Source organism: Phalaenopsis equestris, unplaced genomic scaffold (genome assembly GCF_001263595.1).
Source record: "Phalaenopsis equestris unplaced genomic scaffold, ASM126359v1 Scaffold000359, whole genome shotgun sequence".
NCBI lineage: Eukaryota > Viridiplantae > Streptophyta > Magnoliopsida > Asparagales > Orchidaceae > Phalaenopsis > Phalaenopsis equestris.
Window position 1 is genome coordinate 1,182,102 of NW_018164801.1, and position 16,120 is coordinate 1,198,221.

Below are 16,120 nucleotides of genomic sequence, written 5' to 3' on the forward strand. Positions count from 1 at the left end.
GGCTCCTTTATATATATATATACATATCAAAGAATGACATTAATATTCTAGCTTAATAAGAAGTGATAGATTGCATAAATATGAAATAATAAATTGCATGTCATAAAATTTTATGTAACAACTTACACAAGTAAAAATATAATGTAAATATCAATTGATCAGGTCATCAAAAAAATATAAATTGTGAAATTAAAGTAATATAAAATATCAAAATACGACAAAGATGAGTTCGCTTATATTGTCCATAAATCTAAAAAAGAATATAATAGATAATCAAAAGCTAGAGCAATAAGCCGTGGTGGCAGCAGGAAGTTGGTGGTGGTGACGACAATAGGAGCAACTGGACGGTGGTGACGACAATAGGAGCAATGTGACTGTAGCAAGCACCTATGGCAGAAGAAGCAACCGGCTACTATAGCAAAAGCAAAAAACAAAAATGATAACATCGACCGTGGTGGCGACTCTGATGGTGGCAGCGACACTGGAAAACTTGATTTAGGAGAGGGAACCTATTGTGTGTGATTGTGCAACTTTGATTCATATTAGAATTGTCTTATAAAAGAGAAAAAACCTAACCGCGAGAGACACATGACTCAGAGGAATTGAGGTGAGGGTGCGCCTCAACTAGTGCGTGCCTCGCCCTCAAAGAAATTTTTTTTATTTTTTTTGAGATTGTGCTAATGTGGGGCCTCAAGGCGCACCTTAAATTGCACAATTTTAAACAATGCTCTCATCCATTGAGATATTGCTTGCTTTGGCATTAGCGTTCTCACGGTTTTTTCCCATTGATGTAGCCAGATGTAACTTCCTAGTTGTTCACCCACCACATGAGTGCTCTTACAAGAGCATGCTTAATTTCGGAGTTTCTAATAAATTTTCAGTAGTTATATGAAAAGGTGCCTCATTTACTTAAAAGGAGTTTCACATTCAGAATCTTCAGTTATTCATATGCCATATCCACAGGCATTAGAAGGCTCACCTCATATAAAGCTGCCTGTCCATAAGCTTCAATAACACCAGTGTAAGCCTTGGTACTGGGCACAACTTTCTTGCTGTTCATATGTGACAGAATAACTTTGGCATCTTCATGGAGGCCGCCATTACCACAAGCTAGAATGAGGTTTTCATAAGTTTCCATATTTGGTTCCACCTTCTCCTCCAACATGTCATGGAACAAAGTAATCACCTCCCTGAAGTAACCTCCTTCTCCGAAAACCTGAATGAGAATATTGTAGGTGGAGGCATCAGGCTCAGTATTTCCAACCTTCATCTCCAGGAAAAGATCCCGCACATTTTCGTACCGGCCATAACGACCGTAAAGATTCAGCAGGTTGCTGTACGTGGCAGCAGTAGGCAGCTTGCATTTGCCGCAGCACAGCCATGGCGTCCTTCATCTCACCTTCATGTGCATGAGCCTCCATCAGCACGTTATACGCTGCAGCATCAGGAAGATGGCCGCCAGATTCCATCTCAGCAAGAAGCTCAGAAACCCGCCCAAGCCGGCCAAGCTTCCCGAATGAATCAACGAGGTGCGCGTGTGTGGAATTGTCAGGGGTGACACCTGCGTCAAGCATAGTCCTCAGAACCATCTCCACCTGCTCGGCGAGGCTTCTTGCCCCTGCTGCGGCAATCAAAGTGTTATAAGTCACGATGTCGGGATGGATCCCGTCGTGCCGCATTTCAGCGAAGAGGCTGAGAAGGGCATCCCATGGTAGATTCGCCCTAGAGCAGGCATGGAGGACGGTGTTGTAAGTGAGGACGGAGGGGGAAACACGCTCAGCCTTCATCTGCGAAAGGAGTTGAAGGGCAGGCTCATGGCGTCCATTGCGGGCGTAGGCGTTAATTATAGCGGTATAGGAGAGCACACTCCGGGGAACGGAATTGGCTGGCATTTCGTCGAACACCTCGCGGGCTTTATCGAGGAGTGATTCACGGCCGAGAACGCCGATAAGGATAGCGTGGATATGCTCATCGGGACGACACCAGAGCTGGCGCTGCATGTACTTGAAGAGGCGAAGGGAACGCTGCCAGTCGCCGCGGCGGGCGAACTCGCGGAACACGAGGGCGAAATCGGAGAGGGAGACGCGGCCGCGGAATGTCTCGAGGCACCGGGCAATGCTTCCGCGAGGGGGGAGACTACTGAGCTTATTTATTAGGGTTTCCACCTCGTAGCTGTACTTGCCCTTCTCGACCTGCGCCGATGAGTTTGAGAGCACAAGCTCCTTCGGCTTCGTTCTGCTCACCGGCGATGGGGCCGGTGTAGACGTGAATAGGGCTGATGAAGGAAGAAGACATGGACGGCGGGAGAGTGATAGCTGCTCGGAGAAGAAGGGATTGCGGAGGCTTCGGGGAGAGAAGGGAGGAGAGGTGGAGTGGGGAGGTAGGGAGGTCTGGAAGAAGAGAGACATGGGTGATGGAGAATGGGTTAGTGGAGTAGGAGTTGATGATGGAGATGACTTCTCGGCTCGGAGAATAGCAAAAACGCCGGCGAAAACATTTCTGGCGGCGTTTCGCCGTCGTTGATAACGAACGATAAACGGCTCCTTTTTTATAGGGACATCTGCATAAATACCGGTTAATTCATATATATTTACATATCTAGCACCTAAATAATTCAAAGACCACAATTTTTGTAATATATAAATATTTAGTTTTAGATCATTTGAGAAATACAATAAACTCAAATATTTAACATTACATAAAAGATATATTCATCACTATTTTCTTAAAAATAATATATCTATATTTATGTATAAGTTCCATGACATCAAAGTGGTATAGATTATAATTTCAAATATTAACTGAAAATATATAAATACATAAAAATTTGGTGGTATGCATATGAAATTTACTTTTTAATTTAAAAAATATGAATTAAAATTTTATTTTGAATTTTAATATTTGATTGAGAATTTGAAAAATATATTTAAAACAACGCTAGATTTGTAAATAGAAATTGTACTGCTTATGTAGTTGCCCATAATTTTCTAAGAACGAAAAGAAAGATTTACATACATTGTATATATGTATGTTTAAATACGCAAGAAGCCTGAACCTTGACATTGTATATATGTATGTTTAAATACGCAAGAAGCTGTGTGTATATAAATACCCCTAATAAGATACAGACATTCCCGCTATACTGCTTTCCAAAATGAAACAAACCCTAGACCAGAAATCCCCCCCGGCTGAAGTTCCACTGTTGCAATCAAATACCAGTATCCTCGCGCATCACTTCATCCTCGTCGTGGATATCTACGTCCCTAGTAATGGTGGAGATTTAAAAAGGGAAGTGTAAGCACTTTTATCTTCATAAAATCTGTATCTCTGTAATTTAATTTATCGATTTTTGTGTTTTCAATAAAATGCGATTCGAATTCTTGAATTAGTTCATGCCCTAGATATATATTACATATTTTATCGTGTTAGACATGAACATTGGTTGCCCTTGATCTGATTCAATAGGTGTTCAAAGCATAATTTATTAAATGTTCTAAGTTTCTTTTTGCCTGCGTTGTCAAGATTTGCCGTTTAAATTCATTTTCATATGTATATTTTTTCAAGTTATATTGATTTTTCTTCCATATCATCTCTGAAGTTTTTCTCTCATTTTTCTGATTATTATACTTGATGCGTGCTAGAAAATTCGTGATGGTAGAGTAATGGATTATCGTCTTAGCATTGTACGAGGATTCAACACACACTCAGATGAAAATGAATCAAACTGTGATAACATTAGAAGTTTTTACGTGGAAAACCCGTAAAGAGAAAAAACCACGAGGCCTGGCCCAGTTGTAAAAATTTACTATAAGTTGATGATTACAGATGCCTCTTGTCTCACAGGCGCGAAAGTGTTACTAGCTTTCCAAGTTACAACGTCGATTGACGACGTCTAGTCAGCGGTGGTTGACGAAGGTTGGCGGTGATTGACGGTAGTTGACGATAATCGATGACGGTCGACGGTGGTCAGCGGTGGATGACGACAGTCGATGACGAGGATGATATTGGCTTGAATTTCTTCTTAAAGCTTCAAGTTCTCTCTTAAGCCTCTATTTATAGTGTTTTGAGTGCAATTAATGCAGAAATATGAAACATTTTGATCGGACAGTCCGACATTTTGATTGGACTGTCTGAAGAGCTTCCCTTAATGAGTCGACGTTTGATGGACATTTGAGTGCCTTAACAATTCAGAATTGAGCAATCTTGGGCTCATTGGATTCGTCTTGTCGAGACGCTCGATTCGACTATGAACTCGTTAGATTCGATATTCGTTTGACCTTTCAAATGCCTTCGAAAAACCTCCAAGAGTGGTTTGATGATTTGATCCGGGCTTGATTTGACTCGGATTGGATTGACTTTCATATCATAAGGTTCGTCTCTTCGAGCTGATTAGTTTGACTATAAGTTTGCTAAAATCGGAATTCCGGATGACTCATAATCGAAGTTTGAATGTTTCTTTTTCAAAAAATTCATCAAAATTCGTGTCATGCATTAGATTCGTGTCGGATGATGAAAATTTATTGGCTGTGTATCAATACTAATTACAATATTCCATTTTTTTTCTTTATAATTGTACAGGTTAAAAATAAAGAATGGTTATCTAAAAACATACGTTGAGCTCAATATTTGTTGATAAGATATTAGCTTTTAATTATTGTTCTATGTGTCCAAAAGAATATAAGGGTTTCAGATATGTTTAAGAACCGGCATGAATGATGAAATCTCACTCTCTTTGAATGAGGAAGTTTGGTGATTCCCCTATTTTTTTCAGAAAGAGAGTTAGAGTAAGTATTTAACTACGGAGTAAGCAAAAACAAAGAAAAATCTCAGTAAAGATACTTTATGAATGAAAAAGTTAAAAAACGATTGAAGTAAATGAATTATTAGCTTTTTGTGATCTTTAGATTTGAACATCCAGATGCATCATAACTGTTACTATTAGCAACATGTGCTCCTCTTCTTATCAGTCAACACATGGAGCAGTCACTTGAACTGCAAATTCTTTACGAACATTGGATGGCAACAAATAGCTTCAATCAAGACTGTCCAAATCAAAAATTCGCGACGGTAGAGTAATGAATTATCGTCTTAGCATTATACAAGGATTCAACACACACTCAGATGAAAATGAATCAAGCTGTGATAACATCAGAAGTTTTTACGTGGAAAACTCGTAAAGGGGAAAAACCACGGGGCCTGATCCAGTTGTAAAAATCCACTATAATTTGATGATTACAGATGTCTCTTGTCCCAACTTTCCAAGTTACAACGTCGATTGAATACGTCTAGTCAGCGGTGGTTGACGGAGGTTGGCGGTAGACGTCTAGTCAGCGGTGGCTGACGGAGGTTGGCGGTGATCGACGGTAGTTGACGATAATCGATGACGGTCGACGGTGGTCAGCGGTGGATGACGACAGTCGATGACGAGGATGATATTGACTTGAATTTCTTCTCAAAGCCTCAAGTTCTCTCTTAAGCCTCTATTTATAGTGTTTTGAGTGCAATTAATGCTGAAATATGAACCATTTTGATTAGACGGTTCGAAGAGTTTCCCTTGAACATGCAGCACATCACAAGGAAGTTCAATAGTCTAATTGTAAATTACTTGTTGCTTATCGTCTTCTTTTCATTCTTTGTTTTGTAGGTTCTTTTTTTATTTGGATGCAAACTAGAAATAGAGCTTGCTGTTCTGGACTTTAGTTTCAATATGGTACCAGAGCAGTTTCAATGAAATTTCCAGCCACCCAGTGGTATCTATGTCTTGGACTTCCTAATGAGCAACACTCTCTTAGTTATTTTTAAACAAAAAAAACATCTATGTATTCCTTTAAATGCTTCTTTTTTGTACTTCTTTTAAGGCTGCTAAAATCCATTGTTTATCTCTTAATCCCTTATCTAATTATACATACAAGCCTCTTGAGTTGATCCATTTGAGGGCTTCCCTATTTCATTAGTACAAGGGAAAATAGATATTTTAAGTGATTAACAAGTTTGATGCTACTACCCACTTTATCAAAGTTCAAAGAACTTGTTGAAAATTAACTTACTACTTAAATCAAAATATTCAAATATGTTGGCAATTATACTTTACAATAATATCTTACTTTCATGATATTATTCATCAAATATCTTGCCTTTACACTTCAATATAGAATAGAGTAGCCGAACATAAACTTCATCATATCTTGGATGCCTCTTGCTCTCGCTTGATTACAGCTTCCATCCCCTCTCGCATATGTACAGACAAACACAATTCTCACATATGTATATCTCACCAATAGGATAACATCCTACACTACCTACTATTCGCATTTTACTTAAAGTTGCCCTCCACTATAAATTGGGGATTATATAATTTGATACATCCAACACTTTCCTTCATGGCATTTTTTAATAGAAAGTCTCTATGTGACTACCACAAGGCTACAAGCTTCACAATATCTGTTTACTCAAAAAGACAAATTTATACTGAAAAGAAAAAAAAAACTCTTGATAATGGTTCTAGGTACTCCTTTCAATTCCATCAATTAGGATTTCAATTTAGCCAAGTCGATTCATTCTTATTGCACTATCAAGTCAACGATATTCAAATTAATATTTTAACGTACATTGACGCTATTTTAATAATGGGCAAACCATCAACAAACTATCACTCAACCGTTTCATTGTTTATAACAACAATTTAGAATAAAATTTTATATTTCCTTGGAATCCAATTGCTAAAACACCTCAGAAGTTTTTTACTTTTTCAATAGAAATATGCATTAGACGTTCTCTAGGAAGCTGGAATGATAGATTGCAGAACCATTACAAGACATTTACCTTCTAAAACAATTTCTCAAACCAAACTCACCTAATTATTTGAATATCCAACTCTCTACTGCAACCTCAATAAATCCCTTCAATTCCTTACCATCACACATCATGATGTAGCATTTGCTATCACTCAACTATCTCAATGTATGCATGAGCGGCTTAGTACCCAACATCGTTTATTAATTCTAGATTTTAAGATGAAGAGTTGTAAAATAAAGAATACTATGACTCATCATTGTAGAATTAGATGAGAGAACCTAAAATACACAAATAAAATTATTTTAATGAGTAAAATTCAAGATTTCAAAATTTGGATGTTCATGAAGAAGCAAAATGCTATGTGGGATAAAGTAACAAACACTATTAAAAAAGTAACAAAAGTTGTACTTGGAGAATCAAAAGAAAAAGTTTGTATAAATAAGAATAGTTGGTAGTGAAATAATAATGTGCAAGAAAAGATAAATTATAAAAAGTTATGTTATAAAAATTGGTTTAAATGTAAAAGCTTTGAGAACTGAGAAAAATATCAAACGACCCGTAGGTAGTCTAAAAGAACAATCTATGACGCTAACAATTTAGCTTTTAATGATCTTTATAATAGATTAGATACTAAGGATGGTGAAAAATATATGTATAAACTAGCCAAACAAAGAGAAATTAAAAATAAAGATTTAACTCAAGTAAAGTGTATTAAAGATTAAAATCAAAAAGTGATTTTCCTAGAAAAATATATTCAACATAGGTGGGTGAGTTATTTTGATAAACTTTTTAATAAAGTTTCTGAAAATACGAACGACCTCAGTGATCTTACTATCGTTAATAATAATAAAATATTTCATTTTTACCATCGCATTAGTAAAAAAGAAGTTGAGGAGGTTTTAAAGAAAATCAATGGTGGAAAGTTTGTAGGACCTGATGATACTCCAATTGAAGTGTGGAAATATTTAGGAGATTTGGGAGTTTTTTGGCTTACTAAACTCTTTAATATTATTTTAAAAACTAAAAAGATGCCTGAGGAGTGCGAAAGATTTATTTTGGTCTCCATTTTTAAGAATAAAGGGGATGCACAAGAGTGTGCAAATTATAGATGAATTAAGTTGATGTGTCATACTTTAAAATTGAACATAGGTTAAGACGTTTTACAAAGATTTCTCATAATCAATTTGGATTTATGCCGGGTAGGTCTGTTATGGAAGCTATGCATTTATTGAGAAGTTTGATGGAGAAGTTTAGAGATAATAAGGAAAATCTACATTTGATTTTTATTGATTTAGAAAAAACTTACGATAAGGTTCCAAGAGATATCCTTTGGAGAGTTAAGAAAAAAGGTGTTGAGATGACTTATATTCAAGTCATTAAAGATATGTATACTAGATCTGTTACTTGTGTTCGAATTGAAAGAGGATTGACCAAATATTTTAATATTTCTGTTGGATTACATTAGGGATCGGCTTTAAGCACATATTTTTCTGCTTTAGTTATGAATGGTGTTACTAGATATTTACAGGAGGACATACTTCTCGTGGATAAGATGAGAGAAAAAGCTAAGGAAAAACTTGAATTATGGAGATCTATGTTGGAGTCTAAAGGCCTTCATTTGAGTAGAACTAAAACTGAATACATGGAATGCAATCTTAGTAGTAGTAGTTCTAATGACAGAAGTGTAACTTTTGGTGATCAAATTATTAAAAGGTGTGAACGATTTATATATCTTGGGTCTGTTGTTCAAAGCGATGGTGATATAGATGGGGATGTTAATAGTAGAATTCAAGTTGGTTCAGTGAAGGAATGCATCGGGCCTTTTGTGTGATAGAAAAATACCGCTTAGACTGAAAGGAAAATTTTATAAGACTGTGGTGAGACCTACAATGCTACAATGCGCTGAATGTTGGCCTTTAAAAGAGAAGCATAATAATAAGTTAAGTGTTGCCGAGATGAGAATGATTAGGTGGATGAATGGCTTTACACTTAAGACAAAATGCAAAATGAATATATTCGTGATATGGTTGGTGTAGCTCTTGTGACGAACAAAATTAGAGAAAGTCGTCTTAGATGGTTTGGTCACATTAAATGTCAACCATCTGATGATCCGATTAGGAGAGTAGATATTTTAGATTCGACTTATGTTAACAAAAGCAGAGAGGCAGAGGTAGACCTAGGATGACTTGGGCTTATTGTATAAAAAATGATCTTAATTTATTAGAACTAAATGAAAATTTGACACTAAATAGGACGCAATGGAGAGAAAGGATTCATGTAGCCGACCCCAGAAAGGATTTCATGTAGCCGACCCCACGTGGTGGGATTAAGGCTTTGTTGTTTTTGTTGTTGTATTCTAAGGTATATCAAAAGAACAATCACCATTTTTATACCAATTCAATTAGGAGATTTACATCTAAATACATGCTTTGACTTTGATTAGGCAAGCCAAGTGATTGTTGATCTATCACTAGTAATTGCTTGGCATTTCAAGAAACAATCTACAATAGCATGATCTTTTATCGAAGCCGAATATAGAGCAGTGTCCTCAACTGCTTTTGACATTATATGGATTTGTGGCCTTTTGCAAGAGCTTCATATATCAATCCAACAACCTATTCCCTTATATTTGATAACATCTATGCAATGGCAATAGCCAAAACCGTGTTTTCCATGCATAAAACAAAGATATGTAAATAGATTACCATTTCATCCATGAGCACATTAAACCAAAGGAAGTAAAAGTCTATCACATTCATTCACATGATTAACTCGCTTACATGCTTACAAAGACTCTTTCAACTCAACGATTTTGCAGGCTTCACAACAAGTCGACACTCCGGTCTTCGCCTATCATTTTTAGGGGAGGTAATTGCAACAGTAACATGTGTTCCTCCTCTCCTTATCAATTAACACATGAAGCAACCACTTTTATTGCAAATTCTCTACAACTAATGGATTGTGACAAAAAGTTTCAATTAGGACCGACCAACTCAAATCAAAATGATTACTTCTAGCTACTTATGTACAGACATTTATTTTCATCTTTCATTTATAACTCGTAATATATGACAAAGAAGTTTAATGGTATAATAGTAAATTACTTGCAGTTTATCATCTTCTTTTCATTTTTTGTTTACTTTTTTTTTTTTTTCCAAAGAGGGCTTGTTGCTCTAGTTTATATTTCAATAGTTGCTCTACTATCCTTCGGAAATGATTGAGTTCTACTTAGTCCAATCTATATGTTTTATATCTACTTTTATGATCTAATAATTGCTCTTATTATGTTATCTATCCTTTGATACAACTTTTATACCATGATTTCAAATAAATAATCTACATGACTAGAGACATATTGCACTTTCAACGATATTTAAAGTAGACGCAAATCCAACGATATTTAAATGTTAGCGTCGGATTTTTTTCGAAGTTAAATTGGGGTCGTTAATTTTATTTACATCTAATTTATGTGGAAATATTCCGACGCAAATAATTTGTCCATATGTAATGTGCGTCAAAATTTGTATTTTAAAATTTCCGACGATGAATCTTAGCTTCAGATTACCATCTCATTTGCGTCGGAAAATATCATAGAATGACGAAAAATTATTGTAGATATCTTGTTTGATTTTCCGTGCGAAAATAGACGCATATCCAATGCAAACCTGTAGCATAGAAAAAAATTTAGAGAATCAATTACATTTTCACAATCTGCACAAAAGCATATTCTTACCTCACAGACCACATTAAGCATAGTTATATCACATATCAAATCTCTAAACAATTTCATTAATAAAAGGAAGGTGTTGTCATAAATTATCCCGAATAAGAAGAGTAAAGTTAATTCCAAAAAAATTACATAAAATGTTTAACATAATGCCTATAAATAAAAGAAAACATAAAAAAAAAAATTACTCATCTCCATCCCACTCTTGCTGCACGGATGTTATCGGCTGCTTGCGCCGGCTATCTGCTGAGGTCTCCGCCATGCGCGCTATAAAGTCTTCCACTCTATGTGGTCTTGTAGCATCTGCTTGCGCAACTGACAGATCTCTTCGTTCATTGCAGCTGCATGCCTGACAAGTGCCTCATGGTTTGGCTATGAGGAGCTCGGGGAACAAAGAACGGGGCCATGCGAAAGCTCGGCCTTGAAGGCTATGCCCTTCATTCCAATACCATAAGCTCTCCCCTTCTTCCTCCCTATCGCCTGCGTCAAAAGCTCGTACTCGGGCTGCGCAATGGTAGACTAAGTAATATTGCTGGTGGCGTCAGTTTGGGCTTGAGTGGCCAAGTGCCTCTTCTGGAGCTGCTCGAACTCCTCCTGGATAATGAAAACCAATGTTTAATTGACACTTTCAACTGTCAGAGTGAAAATAAATTTTTAATTTAAGATTTTGAACTTACAGCAACCCGCCAGGAATGCTCCGAGACCCACTGCGCAGTCCCCGGGCACATATGAGTTCGAACATGCAACTCCACAACGGAGTTAGCAGACTCAACTCTTTTGGCTTGTGTAGCATACAAAAAAAGTTAGCGCTAAAAAATTACTCGAAAGATTGGATTCATGTTTAAATATTTTAAAAAATCTTACCAGCTTTTTGTAGTGCTCCGTATAGGGGACTGATTCACCAATATGGAGCGCAACTCCTTTAGCCCCCTCTATCGCTCGGTTCGCCCGGTTCGTCCGCCTCCTCCTCATACAATGAGTGACCTAAGCTGCGGTCAACTAATCCCAGAGCCCCTCGCCAATCAAGGCATGCTGCTCGCCCCTCCGGCGGGATGTCGTGAACATGTCGGTCAGGCGATGTCTGCCCCGAATCTTGAAAATTCAACGTATTTAGTGGTGGTGCTCTGGGAGCCAGGTGAAGGACCTACGTAACGTAAAAAATAATCCATGTGTTATTATAAAAAATTAAATCAAATTTATAAATTTAATTCAAATTAAATTACATGATCGTATACATGATCGTACCTCAAACTCCTTCAACTACATGTTCTGAGTGACTACAAGTATTTGCTTCAACGACATATAAGGTTCATCATACTTCTCCTGATAATCTCTGTGATGCGGGTGACAGGCAGTTTGTGGGGAATGAATCTGCTTAAGAAACAAATTACTTGCCAAAAAATATATAAGACAATGATTTTTCTCTTTTATTAACCAATAATTTGACGGTTTAGCCGATAAGTCTTTGAGATTTGCAAGCTTTAACAAGTTAAATTGGAAATATATAAGCTCTACCACTACTCATGTCTATGGCTCAAGTGGGTCAAAATGGTCGGACTCAACAAGCCCAAAACATGGCGGAGTTGCTGATAGCTCGGTTTATTTAACAAGCCACAAAAATGACCGCAGTGAAGGAGCAAGCTCTTCTTACTTAACAAGTCATAAATATGACCGTAGTAAGATAGTCCATATCTTGTTAGTCTATGATGAGAGTTATCTAGTTCCCAAACTCATCCAGTTTAACGAGTTCAAGTGATCCAGGTCAAGGAGATTTTCTCAATAGATTGATGGATTGCAGTCGAGCTAAAATATTCTCAACTATACAAGTTCCAGGACCTGGTGATATAAGAAAGGAGACTCCCAATTATATAAGGTTAAGTCTGTTAAATTGAAAAAGCACAAATTTTATGTAGCCTAAGTATAAGACTTAAGTAGGTCTTGAAGGTTGGACTTAACAAACTCAAATATGGTCGAGTCACTGACAATTCTCTTCACTCAATAAACCATAAAAACGGCCACAGTGAAGAGGCCCATTTTTTTAGTCTGATGACAAAGACTGTCAAGTTTCATGCATATTCAACTTTATAAGTTTAAGCGAACTAGATCAAAGAGATTTTCTTAATTAATCAAAAGGTCGAGGAAAATCAAAAAAATGATCATCAATCAAGAAAGCATCAAGTTGAGTTTGATGTCTTGTTCAAATAAAGAAAGCCTACTTTTTCAAATAGTTTGATCAAGCACAAGGCATAAACTGGAGGAATTCTTTTCTTCAATAAGTTCGGTAAAGCGGAAAGCAAAGGACCGAAGAAGTTATCCCAAAAGTTCACTCAAAACTTGATGCTGAACTAAAGGAATTTTATTGTCGACAAGTCCGATAAAGCACCAAGCACAAAACCAACTACTTCTTGCCATTGACTCAACAAAAACCCGAAGGCTAGATCAATGCCATGCATCCTTCAGTAAGTTCACAAAAGCGCTAAGCTAGGTCCGAAGGAATACTTATTAACCTGACAAGTTCGTAGAGATAATTCAGATCAATTCATTCAACAAGTCTGTCAAAGCACAAAGCTTGAACCGAAGGTGTGCTTACTTACTTGGCAAGTCCGTAGAGACAATTCAGATCAATTTCTTTAACAAGTTTGTCGATGCACAAAGCTAGTACCGAAGGTGTGCTCACTTACCTGACAAGTTTGTTGAGACTATTTAGGTCAATTCTTTCAACAACTCCATCAAAGCACAAAGCTAGGACCTAAGGCATACTCATCCACCTGATAAGTTTTAGAGACAATTCAGGTCAAACTTCAATAAGTCCGCCAAAGCACAAAGTTAGAACCGAAGGACCGAAGAAATCAGGACAAAAGAAGCTCTAAAATTTCAAAAGTACTAAAATAAAAACGTCAACTAGTCAATCAAAACAAAAAGCAAAGCGCAAATAACAAGTTCAATCTCCAAGCAAAATGAGTGACAACAAGCAAGAGGTGACGTCAACCAAAGTTGGTCTTCACGTTATAAGCCTGCATATTCAGCTAAAGATATACTTTTCTTTAAAATGACTTGTAAACTCGAGTTTTCAAAATTTCAGGCTTCAGGGTTTAAAGTGTCGGGACTTGGGCTTTTTAATATTTAGGGTCTTTAGGTTTTAAAAAATTTAAATTTATGACTCTTAAAATATAAAGATTTAGGGCTTATAAATATTAAAAATCAGATTTTAAAATTTAAGCTCAGAAAACTTAAAAAAATATTTTGAATTCAAGCAATTCAAACTTGGGCTCCTACAGGGATATGAAGTCTTTTAAAATTTTAATAATCCGTCACCAAATTTGCAACACTCCGACTAACAAACAGAAGGCAGGGCATTTAAAGCCTAAAATCATAATACTTTTGCAAACATTTTGAATTCCAAATAACTTAAACATTTGTAAGCTTTGTGTTATAACTTAAGTTAATGAAACATCTTGAAATATGAGCCACACTTTTAAGGCTTAGATGAGTACCACTTGCGATACTCCCGAGCTATGTATGCTTTAAGGTGGCTATATAAACAAAAGTTAAAAACCCACATGTGCTCCAACCAATATATAGAACGTTCAAATATTAGGTTTGAGAATGCTGTGCGCAAATCCGGCCGCCTTATCTATAGGGAAGAGTTGTAAGTCTCACCCCACTAGTTCAATTCCGCTCCTCGTAAGGAGTGGAGTTGACGAGTCCAGTAAACCCTAATAAATGTCCAAATCCTAAGATGAAAATTTACAAGTCCAAATCGCCTAGTCTGATCCTCATAACTACAAAAGATAGGAGTCGACGAGACCTATACATTGAAAATCTTAAACTAACAAAATTAAGTACCCCTTTCAAATATAAATATTTTAAATGTTTCAATACTCCGATGATGACCGTGTTGATCGAAGTTTTCAACCGGAGGGTCAATCTTTTAAATCAAGATTTTCAAAGTAACCAACCAAATAGTCAAGTCAAAATTGAATTACTTAAAAGCTAAAAACAAAATCCATCCGTCATTCCAGTAAGTTGTTGAGGGTGACAAACTTTTGATTAATTTCAGCTCACAAAGTGCGAAAGTCATATCAAATGTATCAATATGTTCAAAATTAAAGTAATGAAATGCTAGTTAAGATGTGAACCGAGTTCTCTGTCAGCGTGGTTCTGTCACCAAATAACACCTCAAAATAGCAGTTAGGACCAGAGTCCTCTGACCGGGTGGTTGTCATCAAATGACACCATTATATTATGGTCACTATCGCAACCCGTATGTTTCTCAACGGTCTTCTACCCTTTGAGTTGTGAATCTTAATGATACAATTGATTGATATAAAACCTTATGTTAGCTAAGCTCGACTTAAGTTTGTCCACCCCAGATCAAGGATTTCTTGGACAACACAACTCATGGTTGTTGATAAGAATCATCTGTCAGGTTGGGTCGACTACCTTCTTTGACAAAATAGATCAGGGGTCACGACGACCTGGGATGAAGGAACCATGAGATTTTGATCGGGTTTAGTCTTCATTAACCCACCATCCGCTTTAAGCTTCAAGTGACGAATTCTGCAATTTAAATCTTGTCCGCTGCTATTATATGATGAGTACTCACTTCTTAATGACCAACCTTAATCAAAAGTGCTCTCCCGTTATCTGGAGTGGTAATTAACCACAGGGGCTTGCGCCTATGGGAAATCGCAAATAAAAAATTTCTTGCAAAATGAGGGAAATTTCTGGGTAATGTCTTATCTACAATCCAATCAGCCTTCTGAAAATTCAACCCTCCAACCCTCCAAAGCTCTCTTTCTCAAAATAAATGCAGAGAGTTGTCTTGGGGAGCGATTGTGAATTTTCAAAGCCCACAATAAGCGTGCATTTTCTAGCTCCCACTGACTTAACCATCAAGAATTTTAAAACCCACTTAGTGCATTGTTATTCTTCAATGAATTAGGGTTTTAGCATCTTCTCAACTTCTTATTTAATTGTAGCTTTAATCTCATAAAAAATTTCCTATTTTATTTGATTGATAGGTTATTGTCATTTTAAATTCGACCATTAGATGGTTTGGTCATATTAAACGTCGACCATTAGATGATCCAATTAGGAGAGTAGATGTTTTAAATTCGACTTGTGTTTAGATAGAAAGGCAGAGGTAAGGCAGAGGTAGACCTAGGAAGACTTGGGCTTATTGTATTAAAAATGATCTTAATTTACTAGAACTAAATGAAAATATGACACTAAATAGGACGCAATGGAGAAAAAGGATTCATGTAGCCGACCCCACGTAGTGGGATTAAGGCTTTGTTGTTGTTGTTGTTGTTGTTGATAGGTTATTGTCATTGATATTGAAGTGTTGATGTCTACTTCGAATATTTCGACAGATCCCAATGCAAAATTGTCTAGTTTATCACTTTGAATTAGTATTCAAATTATGAAGAAAGGTAATAACAAATTATTATATAGAAGAAAATAAAAGTTTTGACTGAATTCTAATTCTGAAAATTTTTTTCGGCGTTATAATGAGGTAGCCATCTCTGTGGCATATGCTTAAGTGTTGACAAAGTTCAGTAAAATGATTCAAGAACACTAAGGCAGAAATGCACT

At 36.6% G+C, this 16,120-nt stretch overlaps 1 protein-coding gene across 1 annotated transcript in view; it reads right to left on the reverse strand.

Moving 5' to 3' along the window:
- The window catches only part of LOC110026265 (pentatricopeptide repeat-containing protein At1g74850, chloroplastic), a gene marked incomplete in the record, with an annotated part of 7,672 nt that extends 5,113 nt beyond the window's left edge, over positions 1 to 2,559 (reverse strand). The window contains 2 exon segments of the mRNA XM_020727142.1: positions 980 to 1,355; positions 1,357 to 2,559. Coding sequence (XP_020582801.1) covers positions 980 to 1,355; positions 1,357 to 2,408 — 1,428 coding nt within the window.
- Between the last annotated feature and the right edge of the window lie 13,561 nt (positions 2,560 to 16,120).